The sequence below is a fragment of the Ctenocephalides felis genome, unplaced genomic scaffold (assembly GCF_003426905.1).
Source record: "Ctenocephalides felis isolate EL2017-DRISC unplaced genomic scaffold, ASM342690v1 CF-g0.4_SCAFFOLD_01886, whole genome shotgun sequence".
Taxonomy (NCBI): domain Eukaryota; kingdom Metazoa; phylum Arthropoda; class Insecta; order Siphonaptera; family Pulicidae; genus Ctenocephalides; species Ctenocephalides felis.
The window spans coordinates 36,798,024-36,815,470 of NW_020538040.1; the positions used below are offsets into that span (position 1 = coordinate 36,798,024).

At 30.3% G+C, this 17,447-nt stretch overlaps 1 protein-coding gene across 1 annotated transcript; it reads left to right on the forward strand.

The window, feature by feature from the left end:
• Nucleotides 1-5,522: 5,522 nt before the first annotated feature.
• LOC113374906 lies at nt 5,523-10,369 on the forward strand. The gene is made up of 3 exons (XM_026614868.1): nt 5,523-7,132; nt 9,797-9,873; nt 10,329-10,369. The coding sequence occupies exons 1-3, from the start codon at nt 5,523-5,525 to the stop codon at nt 10,367-10,369; spliced, it is 1,728 nt and encodes a 575-aa protein (XP_026470653.1).
• Nucleotides 10,370-17,447: the final 7,078 nt, after the last annotated feature.

A 17,447-nucleotide genomic window follows, 5' to 3' on the forward strand; every position in this document is an offset into this window, starting at 1 on the left:
AAAAATGTAATGTCTACATTATTATTGCCGAAAAGCATCTGAGATGTGCCAAAAATTAGAACAATATAAGATTTACAGTCAATATGCGTCTAACAGGTGATGCAGTCTGCGCATGCGTCTGTCAGTGATCGCACATCAAACTTAGCCTACAATTCAATTTGACCGATTATTATTTTTTAACTTTTAAATGCAGTCGTGCTTTGCCTTACTTTACTAAATCACAACACAAAAATAATTTACTTATTCAAAAAATTATTTAGAAGTTTCATTGTGTCAAAAATTCAAATGTTTGGCATTGGATACGGAATATTTACTCAAGTCAATAGAGCGTTTTGGGTCGGAATATTTTTAATGTGCTCCAATTTCCATGAAATTTTGGAATTAGGTTCATCAAGTACTATCAAGTTTAGAAGTGAACTTGATTTAGACTCCTTTGCCACTTTCCTGGGAGATGACATCCCTTTTCAGTGGTGCAATTGTATCTCTTTCAAAATAACGTCGGATATTGATAGAAGAACTATTTAGAAGAGAAAAATGTTTAATAATGTTTTTCAAAAAAGCAATTACTTATCAAGTTACTGGCTACTAAAAATTTGTTTCTTTTTTGCGTTTTTCAACGTTTTTTTGCTAATATCTTCAAAAATATACATTTTAACGAAAATCATGTAATGAACAAAATTATATCAATTAAAATCTTAATAAATCGCTATTTCATAGTTTTCTAAGAACAATATTAAGCTAGATATAAATATGGGTTTTTATAGTGCTCAAAATAAGCTTTAAAATGAGTACTTCTGCGTGTAAAATGAGTGATCTATAATGCAAATAAAAGACGCATACAATGTTTTTTTTTTCATTTAGATCAAATAGTTTTGTGAGTGCAATTTTCGCCAAAATTAAAAATAATCGTTTTCCATCTAGAATTAACTTGGTTTAAGATATCTTGATGGATTCTAGAGAATACCACAACTTTAGCACAAACGATTTTAAAAAAAACTCGTGATTTCATGAAAAAAATCCATTTAAGAAAAGAACCAATTTCTCATTACAATATCTCTGAAAGAATATGTATAAAAGTATAAATATGAAAATACAAGATATTTTTCTGACTAATTATTGCTTTTTAATTTTTTTTTGAAATTTATGATAGAGAAAGTTGTAGCTCATTTAATCACCTTGAAAATAGTATATTACAAGTTCTGATAAAATCAGAATTAAAAGAGTTATAATCCAATTAATGCGGGGGAGGGGGGGGGAGGTTGCTGACGGAGTGCAAATTGTTTTCACTTCTGAACTTAAGATTAAGATTAGCATATTCCCAAAATATCAAGCAAATTGGAGCACCGTAAATAAATTCACAGCGCATACGCTTTTTTTTCTCTCCATTTATTGCAATAATTTTGTTGATCGTACGTTGAATCACAATACTTGTTGTATTTTGAATTATTAGTGAGAAAAATGTAATTTAGATATTAAAATACTAAAAGCCAGTTAAAATATGGTACGAATTTATAAAAATTATAGGCAACATTATTGAAGCAAATATTTTGGGTAGAAAAATCCAAGATGATATTATACCTTTTCGCGCATGCTATAAGTATATTAATTTTTTCTGAATTTGTTATACTTTTTAGAAGATTTCAATTCTCAACACGTGTACAAAAAATCATTCAATTATACATCCACATTTACAGGTATGACTAAAACCATAGAATAACACTTAAATGCTTTAAAATAAATTGAGCTATTGGAAATAAATTTGTTCTATAAATCGCAGTGTATAATTTTTAATATACAATTTTATTGAACATTTTTTAATATTAGTTATATGGATAATTAAAGTGTTAACTGTGGGAATTGAAAATAATCATTTTATTTGAAGCAGTTCTACATTTAACATCACTCATATATTGGTGTAAATAGTAATTCGAAAACCAATAATGATTATTTTGAACCGAACGGTATAAATATTAGTATAGGATATAAAAAAAAACGTAGATGTGGATACAGGGCAACGTCTGTCGAGTCATCTAGTATATATATATTTAAATATTAAATATTAGTATATTTGAATTTATTTATTGATATGTAAAAAGTCAAATTAGTCAAAAAATTATCTTACATCCATACGTTTCGGCTATAATCCTAGTCTTCATTCAGCACTAAAAATAAAATAAAAAACTAAAACAATTGAATTCGAGTGAAAAGAATAAAATAAAGAGTAAATAGTACTTACAATTAGTTAATCTTAGTGTTAAATTAGAAGATTTTAATAATCTATGGTATCATGATATGGTAATGCACTACACTATGTAATATAAACATTACTCTTGTAATTAAACAATATTTCGCAAAACACTAATTTAAAAAAATCACAAATAGATAGTGTGTAATATATGTGTTGTCCGTAGACTGGTTGAAGATATAATAGAGAAAAGACTTGTTAAAAATATTTTTACCAAGATTATCTCCAGCACCACATTTTAAAATTTCCAGCACTTTATTAGCCTCTTCCGTAAGTCGAGGATCAGTTTATTCATTAGTAGCTTTCTCTTGTTCGTAAATAGTGCATTGGCGTTTGCGATTCTTGCCCTGATCTCTCTCGTACAGTATTTTTCTTTCGTCAGCACACTTCCCAAGTACTTGGTGATCCACAACTTCCAATTCTCGTTAACTACAGTTATCTTCATCGGCTAATCACTTTCAATTTGTCGATGTAGATCTCTATTCCATATCTTCTACGCACTTCAAAGATTCTGCTCATCATGATTTGTAGCTCGGTTTCGGTTTTCGAAATCACCACGAGATCATCTGCGTACTTGGTAGTGATTCTTTTGCTCCAATCGAAAAATCTCCAGTGTCTTCAAGTATTTCGTTGATTCTTCAAACATGTTGAATAAGATCGATGGCAGGGAGCATTCTTGTTGCACTCCCTTTACCTATTTCAACGCTGTTTGTATCATCTCCCTGATTCGAACGAACCTTTACCTTTTGGCCCATATACAGATTTTGAATCAGCTTGTGGTCTCTCCAATCGGTGCCAATAAATTTCGAAATCCCCATAAGCGTATTCCTGTTGACGCTCGAAAGCTTTCTAAAAATTTCAATCTATGAAACAGAAGCATATGTCCTCGTTAACGTCGACACATTATTCTTAATATTTTAATGGCGTCTCTGGTACCTCTTCCATTCCAAACCGGTCTTTGCCCAATCCTAATCTTATTTTCGAGTCGTCTCGTAAAGATTTTGGCTAGAACCTTTCCTGTCAATAGTCAAACTGATCGTCCTGTGTCTAGTTTGCTTTGGGCTTTTTTTTATCATTGTAACATTCCGGATGCATCCAGAATGTCGTTTGGCCATTCTTCCGTTTCGTATTTTTGGTGCACAAGTTCGATCATTTTCCTTAATCCGTTGTTGCCCTGTTTCTGTTTAAGTGATTATTGTTACAAACTTAAAACAAATATCATGTCAAAGTAGAAGGGCGGTGTACAACAATGCAGAAATACCAAGAAAAATGTAAAAATTCAAGTATACAGAAACAGATAGAGTGTGTAAAATACGCGTAAAACCTAGTAAGTTGTATCAATGAGCACACTTCAAAATATTCGCATCTATTATTCCTATAGGACTATAGGACTTCTGATATACATTTTAGTTATACTGATATATTTAACGGTGTCAATGCTAGGAATTTCAGGGGTAAGAGTGAGAGACAAATTACCGGTCAGACCAATCCTTCTCTGAAAGGTGTGATATTTATAATTATAACAACTTATATTCATAACAAAATTCCACCTTTTCTTTAACACTGCAAGAATCACATTGTAGGGCACTGACAAATGATGGAAAAGTTTAACTGTTTATCTTTTTTTTTAATTAACAGGGGCGTAACTACCGCCGTATCAGCCGTATCAAAAATATGGGGCCCCCGAGCCAGGAGGGCCCCTACGTCCGTAAGTAACCATTAATGTTAAAAAAAATCACTAAAAGCTAATTAATCGTGAAAACTTTGTTCAATCATTTTTAATGTCGCTGAAAAAGAACGCGAGTAATGTAAAATATTATTATTTGAGTTACAATTTTTGATTTATTTCACAAATAACAAAAGTTAAAATGATCATTAAAACTGTCTTCCAACTAAATTTAATTCCGAAAAAAACATGAGCTTGTAAAAATATAATTTCAGGGGGTTATGACAGAATAAAAAAGTAGCATTTTATTAAGTCATTACTTGAATAGATTGTCCAAATTAAAATATCAAAATTAATTAAGCGGTTTGCTAAATGTCTCGAAAAAGAAAGGAGCGTAAGGACCATAGATAAGTAAGCATAAATGGTAAGGACTGTTTGAAAAATATAAGCCGAAGCCGTTATATAAGAATATAACGACCCTTAATCTTATTTCAAACTCAACATGTACTATTGCTAATTGAAATTCAATATTTATTTATATTTCTAACAAAATTCAATAGTTTTGATTATAGTTTTCCCGAGGTAATTTTTGCATACAATAATCTCAGTTGCAATCGCAAATGCTGAAAGAAGTTTTTCAAAAATAAAACCGATAAAAATATCCTGATATGTGTAAATAATCGACTCAATCAATAAGAATTCAAATTTATTCCAAATGTTTATGAATTTTGAAAATTAATGACTTATCGCAGGCTCACAATATTTCAGTATTTCAGTAAGTTTAATCAAAATCGTCAATTCTTTTTTCAACAACTAATTGCGAAAAAGCGGCCCGATCGATATATGCCAAACAGTTTTTGATTTTGAAGCAAGGGCGAAAATTTTAGCACTCTCCTCTTAATTTCAAGAAATTGGCTCGGGCTATCGTTGGAAAACCAAACATTTTCTAGCAAAAATATGAACCATTCCTTCGAGAAGTTAAATACTTCGATGATACAGGAACAGCAGTCAGACCATTATTGTTCATAGAAGCAAAAACTTTATTAAAAACTATAGCCATCATAAGCTATAAGTGATTAAATAAATGTGTATATTGAATTTGAATTGTTATTCTTGTTTGAATATAATATTGGTTCGTTTCTATAGTAATTTTTATACGCACCCCTTCTATGGTGTGGACGCGATGATAGCGCGGCATTTAATCCGATGAGAGTCGAGAATTAACCCGGGAAATAAATTTGGGCGCACGATCTAAACGCGCTTTTTATTATCTATGGGTCAATTACAAAGTGCGAATTCTTCAGTTGAAAAAGTGGAAATTCGTCAGTTTTCAGTGTGAGTTCCAAATTAGAAAATCAAAGTAAAATTATAAGAAATAATAGTACAGCTAATACAGATATGGAAAATAACGCCCTAGTCGTCAAGAAGATTGATACGGAAAGAGTTAAATTTTTGCAAGAAACTATTGAAGTTAGCAAGAAATATGAAAAATTACTGATTAAAATGATAAAAGCTCTTGAGAATCTTGTTCACAGAAATCAAATGAAAAAACAATCACTACTTAATTTAAAAAATCAATGTGAAATATATTTTGAGAATAATAAAACAAAGATGTTGAGTCCTTATACTTTTGGAGCGCCATATTTTAAAGATAGCGACTATTTTCCAGGCCCAGTAAATGTTGAAACCATCAGGATACGTGAAAAAAATATTTTAAGGTACATAAACTTGAATTTGTCAAACCAATGGACACTTAGAGAAAAATCAAAATTGAAGCGTGCAATAAAAAGGCAAGTGGGAGATGATTGTTACAATGAAACTTCGATAGATTGGCATAAAATTGCTGCCTTGAATGTTCCTCAACATTCTGTAGATGAATGCAAGGCAATGTGGAATTTAGTTTTACATCCGAACTTAAGTAAAGCGAAATGGTCAAAATCAGAAACAGAGAAACTTATAAAAGCTGCAGAAAAACATAAGTTTCATAATTGGGAAGAAATAGCTAAAGATCTTAATTGTGGTCGCTCACATCTACAGTGCTTTATACACTTTCATAGAGAAGTAATTCCTGCAAGTAATGCACGATGGTCACCTGTAGAAGAACAGAAATTATTATCAGCAGTTGAAAAATTTAGAGTAGGTAACAATTTTATTTCATGGGGAACTATTTGTCAGTTTTTTGACTTCAGAACTAGAGAACAAATCTATTCAAAATTTTTAACAATTAATCCTAACATAAAGAAGGGACGTTTTTCTGAAGAAGAAGATTGTGCAATCATTGCTGCTCTAATAACGTACAATAATGACTTTAAAGCCATTCCAATTGAAGATATACTTCCAGGAAGGTCTTTGAAACAAATAAAAGTTCGATATAATAATACACTAAAACACACAAATTCTCCTGTGCAAGCTTGGGATTGTGAGAAAGATATCCAACTATTAGAATTAGTACAACAACATGGAAGAAAATGGTCCAAAATTTCTAAATTGATGGATTTTCGTACAGGATCTAGCTGCCGTCATAGGTATGATTTGTTGAAAGACTTCATTGATGAAAATCCAGGAGCAACAGTACAAGATGCTCCCAGAAAACCTAGAATACCTAAAAGAGGGCCTGTTGGTAAAATTCTCAATAAAATTGATGAAAAACTTGAGATTGAAAATCCACCTTTAAGCAATGTTGAATCGTCTAGTTCAATTGATTTGGAAATATCTCAATATTTTGGTCAATTGGATTATTATAAACATATAAAAGATCGACAGACGAAAACAGTGTTTAATCTATCTGATTTAAACTCAATGAAAAATATGGTTTATGATATTTTACAAATATTTGGTGTAAAATTAACACAAGATACTATTAAAAATAAAATATCAAAAACTACATTTCATAATTATACAGAAACAGAGAAACTATTATTAAACTATATGATTGGGCATTATACTGATCCTATTTATAATGATTCTGACAATGATTCTATTGAAGAAGATTGGCTTATTCCCACATCATCAAAACTTAAGAGAACATCGGGAGATGCTGAATTTTGTTATGACCCATTAGCTAACAAAAAAATCAAGACATATAGTCGGAAATGTAAGAATGAAAAAACAGAAATTAATTGTGAAGATGATTCAATAAGAAATGCTACTTATGGTTCAATTTCACACACTTTATTACCACCAAATTCATCTACTTTGTTAGGCCTGCGATCATTACTGATAACAATGAATCATGATAACTTTAAAAATACTCCCAAAAATATGGAAGAGGTATTATTGCATAAACAAGTGGAAGATGCTGACCATTTCAAGCAAATATTCAAAACTTTATTTACATGGCCATTACTTATGAGTTACATACAACCAAATACTTCATCAGCAAAGAATCAATGTAGTATTAAGGAAATTAGTAATGAATCTTCTGAAGAGCATTGTCAAGCTAAATCTCAAAAGAAGCGAAAGAAGTCATCAACAATTACATCACCAAAGTGATACAGATTGATAATAATATAATCTATGTAATATAATGATAATTTGTAGCACAATGTATATTATATGAAATATATTTGATATTTGATTTGATATTATATAGAAAGATATATCTTATGCATGCAACTTCTGGTTATTTATCATATTAAAACTCACATCGCCAAAAGCCTGAGGTGCACCTTTATCTCCGCCACAGGCTTTTGCAATTTCTCCTTTAAAGATAGTTACCCCGTCCAACTGCATTTTGACCAGGCGAGCACCTCTATATGAATGCACCCGTGATTTGTTGTAGTTCTGTAGTATTGAATAAAAAAATCAAAAATAGTAGAAGATATATGCCAATAACTTATGTTCTTTATTTATTAAAAAATTAATTAATGCAAAATCATGTGATATAATTCAAAGTTATCTCTTCAGATAGTTACATAAATCAACTTGCTGCATAAGAGCATTATAAAGCTAACTCTACTTTTTTCGGCAATTCATGCATTTAAGTTTTAGGGTATCCGTATATTATAATTATTTCATTGAGTACAGTTATACTTCATAGACAATTCTGTATATATTTAATATTCAACATTTTGAATTCCATATATGAATGATCATAATTATAACTATCGTGAAAGAAAAAACAACGATTTTAAAATTAGAAAAATATGCTAGATATAACTTGTCCCGGCTACCCAACTCTATTCTGTTTACAAAACGTGCAGTTTCAGAAACATCATATCATGTATCCTTCATCTAAGAATACAATAACTTTCTTTGAGATGCATTATTTAAAAAAAAAATTTAAAGTGATTTGGGCATAAATAAAAGTACAAAAATGTATTGTCAAAAATGAGGTAAATTAATTTTATTGTTATTGAGATATATTGAAATGGTTGGTAAGGATATTTATAAAATCGAATCTAACAAACGCTTATTAATATATTGAGAAGGCCATGTTTAGAGAAAAGGTCTCAAAATTTTAGTGGAATATGAAAAAGTAGTTTTCGACAATGTTACAAGCTACCAATTAAAGGTTGAATCCTAAACATTGGATTGTTTTCATTGGAATATATAATGAATTTAAGAAACAAAATGAAGTGTCTTTTGAAGTTAAGGCAAGGAATAAAAGATCCAATATTATATAAGGAATAGTATGCAATGGGATTTTGTATAAATCGTTCGAATTGACAATCAGAAGTATATGGACAAAAAATTTAACAATTATTTATTGTTTAAATATTATTTTAGTAACTATATTAGTTCATAGCCTTATATAATAATGTGAACTGCAAATACGTATTTTTATATAAAAATTTTCAATATAATTCTCAGTGGACAAGTCCAAAGAAATGTCACTTAAAACGACACGCCTTCCCCTGGTGGCCAAAATTGTCAAGGGAATACTGACTGCCTCAACGTCACATGTCCTTTGACATATTGACAGTTTCATTTGCTCCCACGTACTGTACTAGTCATATTCTTATACTCTTCTTTTATCTATGGTACTAGTAAAGTAGGTTACAGATTCATATAAGGGGGCGTGCGTCCTTATATGAAACTATGTTTACTTATCTATGCGTGCGTCTTTTAATCACGAGAGGCTGTTAGGGGGAGGGGTGGTTTGACAAAAAATCACGTATGGGAAGGAGGGGTCTAGTAAGATATCAGGTTTGTTTATTTTTTACTTGAATTAAAAAAAAATCAAATTTCTTTTGATTTTTTGCAACTGAAAATGCACGTGATGTTTGCTGATGGGGAGGAGGGGTGATTTTGAATATCATCACGTATCACCAAGGTTTTAGGAGGTCCTAAAATCCTTAAAATATCGATCACGTGATTAATGAACGCCCCCTAATCGTAGTATTCAACATTTAATAAACAACACACACATTTTTTCGTAAAGTGCGCGTCACAGACATTGTGATTTCGCCCACAAACCAAAGGAGTTAGGTCATCCATTAAAGAATAATTTGCTTTCTGCGCCAAATTGAAAATATCTAGAACATTTTCATCAAACTTTCATTGTATAAACATAATACATCATTAAGTATATTTGATCATTACTGGCCGGAAAGACATGCATGTTTATATTATTTGTGGAGTTACCACAATTTGGTACATTACACTTCACCATATTAACTTAATAATATTCACTTAAACACAATTAATTATAAATAACATGTATTTACAAATTAGACTGAAAATAGCGATCAAATCTATAAAAAACCGACGGGTTTTCCCCTAAATAAACGAACGATTTGTAGTGCAGCCATCTATTTTTTCGATCAAAAAAATTGAAAACAGTAGTGACACCTTTCGATCTCTTTATATACTAACCATGCCAAAGCAGTGTACGTATATACATTTGTTCAAAGATAGTTCACCGCGAAAGTATTTATACAGTAATATAAGATATCATATTATTATAATAATAGAGATAAGATAATATTCATCATAACTGTAAACATGGTGTCTATTAGTAGTAGGAAACAAAATTTAAGTTTTTATTTTCATCATTTTTACCACAAAAATAAATTATAACCAAATTCTATCATAAAAATGCACGTGTTAGACCAAAACAAATTGCCGAAGAATAATTACAAATAATAGATAGGGTGAAATCAGTACAACAAGTTTCACGTCAAATCCGGAGAAGAGCTTGTTCGGTAAAAACCATTCATATTTGTTTCTGAGTCACTATGAGAACTATGTGACCAAATCTTTTTAACAATAAGAATTCACACGGGAAGATTAATAGCCATTTATAAAAACTGTCGGATACATCAGACAAATCAGATATGAATAAGTTTTCATAAATCACGATTCATTTATTAATTGCGCGTATGAATATATGACTATAAGATAGATCTTATGTTATCAATGTGAATTAAAACAAATTAATTCACTATCTATTATGTACTATTTGGTACATCAAAGGATTCGAGGAAGGAACACAAACACTCTTGGATTTTGAATGAAAAAGAATTAAATACATTATTACATACAACATTTTAACTCTTGATCAAATTGCAATTTTTTAAAAAGTATACATATTCGACTTAACCAATAAGAATTGAAATTCAGCTATTTAGGTAAAATGTTCAACTGTTATTAAATAAAATTTTCGCTTTCACTAAAACATAATCAACTGTAATCAGTATCTATCTACGAAACACCGAACCTACATATGAACAAATAGCATTATTTTTTATTAGAATCGCATAAGCTCGGGGCGCATTTCCAAATTTTTGGTAAATTGTTATAATTTAACCGTTTATTGTAAGCCTATAATATTTAAGAAAGTTATTTCAGATTATGAGACCTATCGACATACGTTTAATCAAAATAGTCAAAAAATTTTTTTTTAGGATTTTATTACGAAGAACTTGCCCAGCCAATCTTTTCCTAAAACTATTCAACGCGATTCCCAACCGTATTCGTTCGAACAGTTTTTGAATTTTTGAAAATCGGTTAAACAATGTAGAATAAAAAGGGGACATACCAGTTTACACTTTTCTTCTAATTACAAAGAAATGGCTTGGCCGATCGTTGCGCAGAATTGACAAACGTCAGTTACAACTCATTATCGAGTTACATCGAATGACGATTCAGAATAACTTGAAATGTCGAAAAACACATCAATAAATTTAGCAAATCGGATTTTTTTGCGAAAACAAACTTATTGTTCGCGAATTTAAAAATTTAAGTTAAATTTAATAACTTTGCACCTACCCAAACTCGAACCAGTGCCAATGAAATTGCTTGAAGAAATTCAAATTTAACTATGTGAGCTCTTCCTGGCGTGAACGGCGTCAGCCACATATGCATATCGTCTCGAGTTAAATTCACGCCGTCTATCAAATTTGTTGGCACTCTGGGATCATTGATATATCCGTCTAACGTATTTATATCAGACGGCTCGGCTGTAACCTGAGTAAATGAACAAATAACCAATCAAACTAGGAAAGTAAAGCATACAGACTTTAGGACAATTAGTGGAATTAATTGTATTTTGAACAAAAATAATAATAATATATATAAATAAATCATGTATTTGATAAAAGTTATATAAAAGACTAAACATTTCTAAAAATATGTGTTACTTGAAAAGTTTGTTTGAAGAAATTTAAGTCTTATTCGACTTAAATGCGTATTTAAAAATTTAATATTGATACGAAACCTAAAAATCTAGCAACCATATTTCTGCATATTGTTAAATCCTATACTTTGATTTTGAAATAGATAAAATTCTATAATTGCAAGTTTCCCTGTAGAATGATAGATTTGAAGTAAAACCGAAATGTTTAACACCTTCTCCAACAAACTGCGACAAAATCAAAATTAAAGTCGAAAAGTTTATAAATCTCTTGCAATTCTTCATCTTTGTCATCACCAGTTCCCAGTTCAGTTTTCCGAATTATTTTCACTTGATACAGTCAAAATCGGAATTCCAACCGACGAGCAATTTAAAAATGTGAGATATGACATATGATGATGTCGCCAAAAGGTTACACAACCATCAGTACAAAAGGCATCCACCACCCACCTCCACTAGAGTTTCTGCAATATAAGGTCCAAGTCGAGGGTTAAAAATCATCATTAATAAATGTAACATCCTTCGAGGACGTCTGTCGGGTTCAGGCGCGAGCCCTTGGACCCACTTAGTGTATAGTGGTGTGTGTGTTGTGCCAGGACCGTTCTCGATAACATTCGTTGGGTATTTGATTGACGTGGATGTCGCCCTTTATATTTGACACTTTTTAACAGGGGAAATGTATGAGGACTAGCAGTTCATGTGTATTATAAAGTTTATGGATAAACCACATGACAAAATACTGTTTCCCTATTAGACTACATATGCATGTACACAGGGCCGGTCCAGCCTTGCATGCGATGCATGCAAAAAATGCGGGCGCACGCCTTAGGGGGCGCCAAATCGAGTTTCGGAAATTAAATTTATAATACATTATTTACATTTTTTATAATGTATATAAAATTAGGAATACTTAATAAATTATAATAAACAATTTAACTTAACTATAGGGATACGGAGACATAAAAAGCATAGTTATTTTGCAATGTTATATCAGTAGAAACCATTAACCGATTAATAACTGTGCAAATTAGTAAATAACAGCTCTGTTTATTGCTTAATCTACTTATTCAATTTTTTCTTTGTTTGAAGTTACCGTGGAATCAAAAAAGAAATTACCTAGTGAATCTAGTGTTCAATCCCATAAGCGCAAACCTGCGAAAGAATAAATTATTTATTGGGCATTATTGACGAAAAATTGCGAGCTGATTTAGTTGAAACAGAACTTGTTAAAAATATAAACAAATTATAATCGGGAAAATGAACAATAGGACTCAGTGGTTAAAAAATGGCATATTTATTCCGAAAAATTGAATTGTAGCCATAGATAAAAGAAGATTGAAGCTTTTGTTTTTGTTGCAAATGTTTCGCGTCTGATTAACTTTGAATGTTGAAGACATGCGTGGTTAAGGTTATGGAAATGGAACAAATATGAGAAATAAAAGCAAAATTTACTTTGGAACAAAAATCTTAAGTTTCTTTTTATACCTAGTGGTATCCATACGCTAAATTTAATAATTATCAACTATGCAGAAATAATACATATCAAGCATAATTAGTTTTTTTTTTCAAGATAGAAATGTGTAATTTCTTTACATTTTTACTGATTTTTGGGCAATACTTCTAAAATACGTCAAAAATTTAACTTTAAAACAACAATCTCATTCTCTGAATATGACGGGAATGCAAGGATGAATACAGTTCGGCTCTTACGATATCAATAAGAAGAAGTTTACGACGTAATTTTGGATATTGTAAATAATGAAAAATTAAATTAAATTAAAATTTAAAAAATCTAACACGAAATACGAGTGTTATGATTGAAAATTAAAAGCTAGTTTTTTTAGCTCTCTTGGCATGATTTGCTCAATAGAATAAATCGCACAATAAATAAGTAAAATGTTTCAATACCTACATATTAATATTACACATACGTTTAAAATAATTGAAAATTTAAAAATATTTGATTATAATCAACCCGCAAATCGCTTGGTTTTCTAAATAAATTTAAAATCAATGTATTTTATACGCTTCTATATTATATCTAATTTTTTGTGTATTAAATTCAGAATAATTAAAAATAGTTTTTGAAAAAATATGTAAATATTTATATAATTTTAATAATAAACTGTTAAAACAGTTCAATTTAATAGGGGGGGGGGGCGCTAGAAAAAATGTTGCATGCAGGCGCTAAGGGCCCCAGGACCGGCCCTGCATGTATATGTATAAATAATTTAACACTTAAAATCAGAATATACTATCAAAATGTCAGCTGTATGATTATCTAATCCAATCAATAATCATTACTATCATTATTATCATAGCATTATGAGTTACGATGCGTAAAAATTAAGCCCGAATCACACGACGCTTGTTTCAATGCTTTTTTGGTATGCTGGTTAACATGCTTGCTGTGAAAGATGGAAAATTGACGTTACAACAGGCCCAGCTTGTTGCCCGCACGCTGGATTTGCTAATTAGCACGTGCACTATTTTTGTGTATGGATTCGTTCGTTCGAACCAATAGAGGGGCTGTATATTGTCATGTGGTTTATCATTTTTGAAAATGTAGCAAGTTAAAACAAATCTCACTCAAAATCTAACATGCTTTCTTGCTTCGCGTTGAACTATCATGATATCTAGCGCCGATATCCGCGACACAATCAAGCATGCTAGCTAGCCCAGAAAACAATGGTCATGTAATTCGGGCTTTATTCATTATGGTCTATGATCCATTTACAAAAATAGCGCACGTTCTAACTTGCAAATTCAGTTTTTGAAAAAATATGTAAATATTTATATAATTTTAATAATAAACTGTTAAAACAGTTCAATTTAATAGGGGGGGGGGGCGCTAGAAAAAATGTTGCATGCAGGCGCTAAGGGCCCCAGGACCGGCCCTGCATGTATATGTATAAATAATTTAACACTTAAAATCAGAATATACTATCAAAATGTCAGCTGTATGATTATCTAATCCAATCAATAATCATTACTATCATTATTATCATAGCATTATGAGTTACGATGCGTAAAAATTAAGCCCGAATCACACGACGCTTGTTTCAATGCTTTTTTGGTATGCTGGTTAACATGCTTGCTGTGAAAGATGGAAAATTGACGTTACAACAGGCCCAGCTTGTTGCCCGCACGCTGGATTTGCTAATTAGCACGTGCACTATTTTTGTGTATGGATTCGTTCGTTCGAACCAATAGAGGGGCTGTATATTGTCATGTGGTTTATCATTTTTGAAAATGTAGCAAGTTAAAACAAATCTCACTCAAAAATCTAACATGCTTTCTTGCTTCGCGTTGAACTATCATGATATCTAGCGCCGATATCCGCGACAAAATCAAGCATGCTAGCTAGCCCAGAAAACAATGGTCATGTAATTCGGGCTTTATTCATTATGGTCTATGATCCATTTACAAAAATAGCGCACGTTCTAACTTGCAAATTCAGCATGCGGGCAACAAGCTGGGCTCGTTGTGACGTCATTTTCCATCTTTGACAGCAAGCATGCTAGCCAGCGGACCAAAAAAGCAACGAAAGAAGCGTGGTAAGATTTGGGCTTTAGGCTAATAGATAAATACGTGTTTTTTTTTAAAAAAAAAGTGGCTAAAATATCCTTTTTCACTTTCCACTTACATCAATTATTTCAGCCGGCAAACCGGTACTGGAGAATATTTCCACGCCGTTTAAACCAACATAATGTGGATCTCCCCATGTAGCTAAAATGATGATTTCTAAAATCTTGCCTTCCGGTAATTCTGGTATACAAAATTGCCAAAAATCCATTTCTGATTCATTACTTGCTTCAAATGATTGTTGGGAAGTCGATGGGAAAGATTCTAAAATTTTGAAAATAAAATATTAAAATGTGAAATAATTAAAGCAAAAATATATTTTTGAGAGTTTATGCTTCACAATTTTACAGTGTTAAAAATGTAATGACGTTTAAGTTGTAAATTTGACTTAAAAAATTATCGATATATATATATATATATATATATATATATATATATATATATATATATATATATATATATATTACCGAATATAGATGATGGTACAAAGAATGGATTCGTTTCATTTAATTGCAACTTCGAAAAATCTTGATGCCGACTACACGTAGGGGAATATTTTTTGTTTATTAAGGTTTCAGTTTCTTCATTCATTTCATGGAAATCTTCATCTTCTTTCATAGAAACACTATTCCTTTCAATTATTAAACAATCACCGCCACTCGGTTCTGATATCTGAAATAATAGTATGATTTTGGATTTTAAGACAATCTTTATTTTTAACAATATTAAAATTATATTTATTAACTATATTAATTAATAAATTTACATTAATAACTGAAGTATTATGTTAAGAATGATCAATTGACGCTTTGAATTATCTCAAACATTTTTAACTTTTCGGTAAAATTTAAGAGATAATTGGTATTAGAGATTCTTGCTGCAATATATTTGGTTACAAGAATAGCTAGAGAATAGTACAAAAATATTAATAGAATTTTTTTTACAAATATTAGTTTTGTAAATTATCTTATGGATAAATAGTTATCGGATTAGAGTTCAAATAAATAAATAAATTAGAATTTCTGAAAATAATAGTAATTAATAATAGTAATAGTAAAAAATAATAGTCATCGAGCTTTTGGCGTTATATATATATATATATATATATATATATATGTATATTATATATATTTATTACATTGTTTTTCAATATATATTATATTATAAGAGAGTTGAAATCTATTTTACTTACGTGCAGTCGTTGCATCTGGTCAGTTATCGATAAACCTGATTCATTTTCTGAAGTTCCATATAAATCAAAACAGCTACTTGCAGAATTTTCTAACTCTGGCGTATTTTTAGCTGATAATCTTCCACGTTGAGTCTGATTAAAAAAAGATAAACTCGTCCACGATTCCTCTAATTGTTTTTCGCGTTCTTGGTTCATCAAATCTAGTAAAAAAATGTATATAGTTTTTTGCTACTTAACCAAAAGTATAATTTTCAACTATGAATATATAAACTATATATTCAACATAATTACATAAGCTGAAAATGAAGTATAAGAAATAAGTATTCAAATCATAGCATGCAACAGTCTAATTTTTTTCCTAATATGTTACAACTAATAAAATACTCTTAGCTTTGTATCTTGGCAGTAACATAATTTCGAGGTCATAAATTTTAACAGTTCATTAAAGTTTACAAATAAATCATAAAATCAAAAATTTTATAAGTTTATAAATGTATAAATATATAATATATAATTTCATTCAAGTTGAACTCATTTAATAATATCTTGGCAGGAAAAACGTGAATTCTGATAATTAATTATTTTAAATTACATCACTAAGTTTGTTTAATTTTAGACTTAAAAATTAAATGTATTGTTATAAAAAAAACTTTTACTTAACAACTAAAATTTTTTATCTCCTCCAGGCTTAATGATGTGATTATAAACACTCTTGAACTTACTAAATTGACCTTTCGTCAATCTCGAATTTATTGTTCAAATTTTTCTATTAGTATGGAAATAAGATCAAAAATCAATCAATCAATCAATGAAACTTTGTATTTAGTGATATGCATAAAAATAAATTAATTAAATACATACCATTATTTTTTCTGGTTGCGTAATCCGCTGATCTACTTAATGGTTTTGATCTATCTTTGCTGATACTTCGTAAGGTTCCTTGTGAAGCTCTTCTACCATGTCTGATTTCATGACGTAGTCTGCGATTTTTTTCGACAATAATAAGTTGCAAGTATATAAAGTTACAAAAGTACTTAAAATTACTGTTTGCGATATTAGTTATATTTACCCTTTTTTTACTTTGATAAATCCTTCGGCATTGTCATTATAACTATTTTGGACTAAATGAGTTTTTGGCAAATGTGTGAGTTCATAAGCATCGCTCCCGAATAAGTTTGAAAGT

Coding starts and splice junctions, on each gene's coding strand:
- LOC113374906 (XM_026614868.1), top strand. CDS start 5,523: ATGTTGAGTCCTTATACTTTTGGAGCGCCATATTTTAAAGATAGCGAC. Junction 7,133..9,796: donor GGCCTGCGATCATTACTGAT/AACAATGAATCA, acceptor ATTTATACAGTA/ATATAAGATATCATATTATT. Junction 9,874..10,328: donor AAACATGGTGTCTATTAGTA/GTAGGAAACAAA, acceptor GGTACATCAAAG/GATTCGAGGAAGGAACACAA.